This window comes from Cucurbita moschata, unplaced genomic scaffold, assembly GCF_002738365.1.
Source record: "Cucurbita moschata cultivar Rifu unplaced genomic scaffold, Cmos_1.0 Cmo_Scf00007, whole genome shotgun sequence".
NCBI lineage: Eukaryota > Viridiplantae > Streptophyta > Magnoliopsida > Cucurbitales > Cucurbitaceae > Cucurbita > Cucurbita moschata.
Window position 1 is genome coordinate 4,364,665 of NW_019268523.1, and position 2,689 is coordinate 4,367,353.

General features: G+C 38.3%; 1 protein-coding gene across 2 annotated transcripts; it reads right to left on the minus strand.

The window, feature by feature from the left end:
* Positions 1–194: 194 nt before the first annotated feature.
* Positions 195–1,833, minus strand: LOC111445340 (protein JINGUBANG). 2 transcript variants are annotated; one of them, XM_023083655.1, is made up of 2 exons: positions 1,242–1,833; positions 195–995 (listed from the first exon to the last, which is right to left on the minus strand). In XM_023083655.1, exons 1-2 carry the CDS (start codon positions 1,705–1,707, stop codon positions 469–471), a joined length of 993 nt encoding a protein of 330 aa, XP_022939423.1. In that variant the 5' UTR covers positions 1,708–1,833; the 3' UTR covers positions 195–468. The 2 variants fall into 2 exon arrangements, with proteins under 2 accessions (XP_022939423.1, XP_022939422.1); XM_023083654.1 differs by having other exon boundaries at positions 195–1,833.
* Between the last annotated feature and the right edge of the window lie 856 nt (positions 1,834–2,689).

Consider the following 2,689-nt stretch of genomic DNA (forward strand, 5'->3'; position numbering starts at 1 on the left):
AAAAAAAAAAAAAAAAAAAAAAAAAAAAAAAAAAAAAAAAAAAAAAAAAGCAATATAATAATAAGAACACCAAGAACAAATTGTTTCATTTATTGGAATCCCTTTCTCAACCATTACAACTTCCAAAAAAAAAAAATTGTATACAAAAATTCACACAATTTGCAACATTTATATAAAAAAACACACCACCCTTTCCATAAAATAAATTACATAAAAAAAAAATTAGACCTTAAAAAAATTAAATTTCACTCAAAACCGGAACCCGAACAAGTTCATAACTCGAAATTAGAGGAAGCTCGATTTCGACCTCGATTTCAATGACCCGAAAAAATCAAATAAGATTTGAAAGCTAAAAATAATATTTTTGTATAAAAAAAAATTAATTAAAAAAAAAAAAAACATAGAAATTTGATGAAGCAATGAAGGGTTGAATAAAAGAACCAACCAATGCTTCATCAAAGACTTCACTCAGTAGGAGACGATAGCCTTCTTTGAATCCTCTGCAACTAAAGCTCCAACTCCCATGGCGGAAGCTTTAGAAACCCACCAAACCCTCAAGCTTCTATCAAGGCTACCACTGTACAACAAGAATCCCTCACCCACACCATTTGGCGCCACCTGTAAGCATTTAATTGGTCCGTCATGCCCATTTATCACCCCAACTTTACACAGCCTTCCAAACGCTTCTCTTCTCCAAATCCCTATGCTCTTATCCGCCGATCCACTGCACAAAAACTCCCCCATCAAACACACGCACAGCACCGCCATTTTATGAGCCCTTCTCTCCCAAGTCACCTTCCAACAGCTCACCGATTCCCCTGTTTTTTCCCAACCCATCAAGAACCCATCTGAAATTCCCCCATATACCCACTTCCCGTCGCCGGAAACCACCACACAGTTCATCGATTCATCCTTGTGACCCTCTAAAATCCCTAATAAACAATGGGTTTCTTCCTGTTCTTGTTTTTTTCTTCCCCATGCTTTGATTTTCCCATCTGCTGAAGCGGAATAAACAATCCCATTACAGATAACAATCCCATTAATGGCATCATCATGAGCCTTAATGGATTCCAAGCATTTTAAATCAGAAACCCTCCAAATTTTTAGGGTTTTATCCCAAGAACCAGAGTAAATCAATCCATTATGAACTGCTAAACAAGAAATGGTATCAGCGTGTTCAATCCAGAGGATTTTATGGTGTCTTCTTGTTTGAACATAGTTTCTTTGTTTCATGAACTTACCCAAATAATCTTTCGCTGTTGGGAGTGTGTTTACCAAGCGGAAATTGTTCTCCGACCGCCGTGAAACCTTCCAGACTCTGATTTTTCCGTCTTGATGAGCGGTGAAAACCTTGCTTCCTACGGTGACTACTGCCTTTACAGATCCTTCACCATGGCCGAATCGGGTGAAAACCCTTAAATCCGGTTGTTGCCATACGATTATGTCTTTTCCTTGCGATGCACTTAAAATGAACTCCCCGCACAGTGCTAAGCAAGAAACAGAGCCGATGTGGCCGGAGAGAACCGCCAGTTGCCGATACGGGCAATACCCAGATGGGGATTTGGAAAGGAAATCGCAGCGGAATCCGATTTGTTTCAAATCGAAGGTGTAGGAGGGCGCCGGAGTGTTCTCGTCGGCGTCACTGCTGGTGTCGGAGCTTGTTGAATGTAACAATGGCGTCGCTGCTTCTGCTACAAGAGGATCCATTGAAGAGAAAGAAAGGGAAAGAAAAGGGGGAGCGGAGGAGAAGGGGAGTCTTTGAATCCGTTGCGAGGAGTGAAGAATTGGGGTTCGCTCGCTTGTTTGTTTATTCAATTAAATTTGGAGAAAAGTGGAACTGAAGAAGGGTCGGTGCAACGGATACTTTTGGTTGTTCATAGAAAGAGAACTCTATGTGGGCCACTTAAAATTGGAGCTTTTGGGTTCTTTTTTTCATTTTTTCTTTCTTTAATGAATTTATTTAGGGTTTTTTTTTTAAAAAAAAATTATTTTTTTGATTAATTTATTTAATTTAAGGGTGTCCTAATACAATTATTTGACCCAACGTCGTTGCTGGTACACCGCCTCGTGTCCACCCTCCTCTTAGTACATCACTCTGCACACTGCGTTGTATCCACTCTCCTCTTGGTACATCACCCTGCACACTACGTTGTGTCCACCCTCCTCCTGGTACATCACCCTGCACACTCTGCACACTGCGTTGTGTCCACCCTCCTCCTAGTACATCACCCTGCACACTCTGCATATTGTGTCGTGTCCACCCTCCTCCTGGTATGTCACCTCGCACACCGCGTCATGTCCACCTTCCTCACTGATACATCACTCGGCACATTGCGTGTTGGGCTCTGACACAATTTGTAACTGTTCAAGTCCACTACTATCAAATATTGTCCTCAATGTTTTTAAAATGCGTCTACGAGGGAGAAGTTTCCACATATTTATAAGAAATGTTTGGTTTTCTCTACAAAGGACGTGGGACTTCACAAGTTTTAATATCTTTAAATCGACAATTTATAATTTATAATAAAATAATTATTTAAAATTTTATATGAGTTTAGGTGCATAAAATTTTATTTAATTAAAATTTTTTATAGACGTTTTTTTTTAAATAATTGTTATTAAAAAAAAAAAAAAAAAAAAAAAAAAAAAAAAAAAAAAAAAAAAAAAAAAAAAAAAAAAAAAAAAAAAA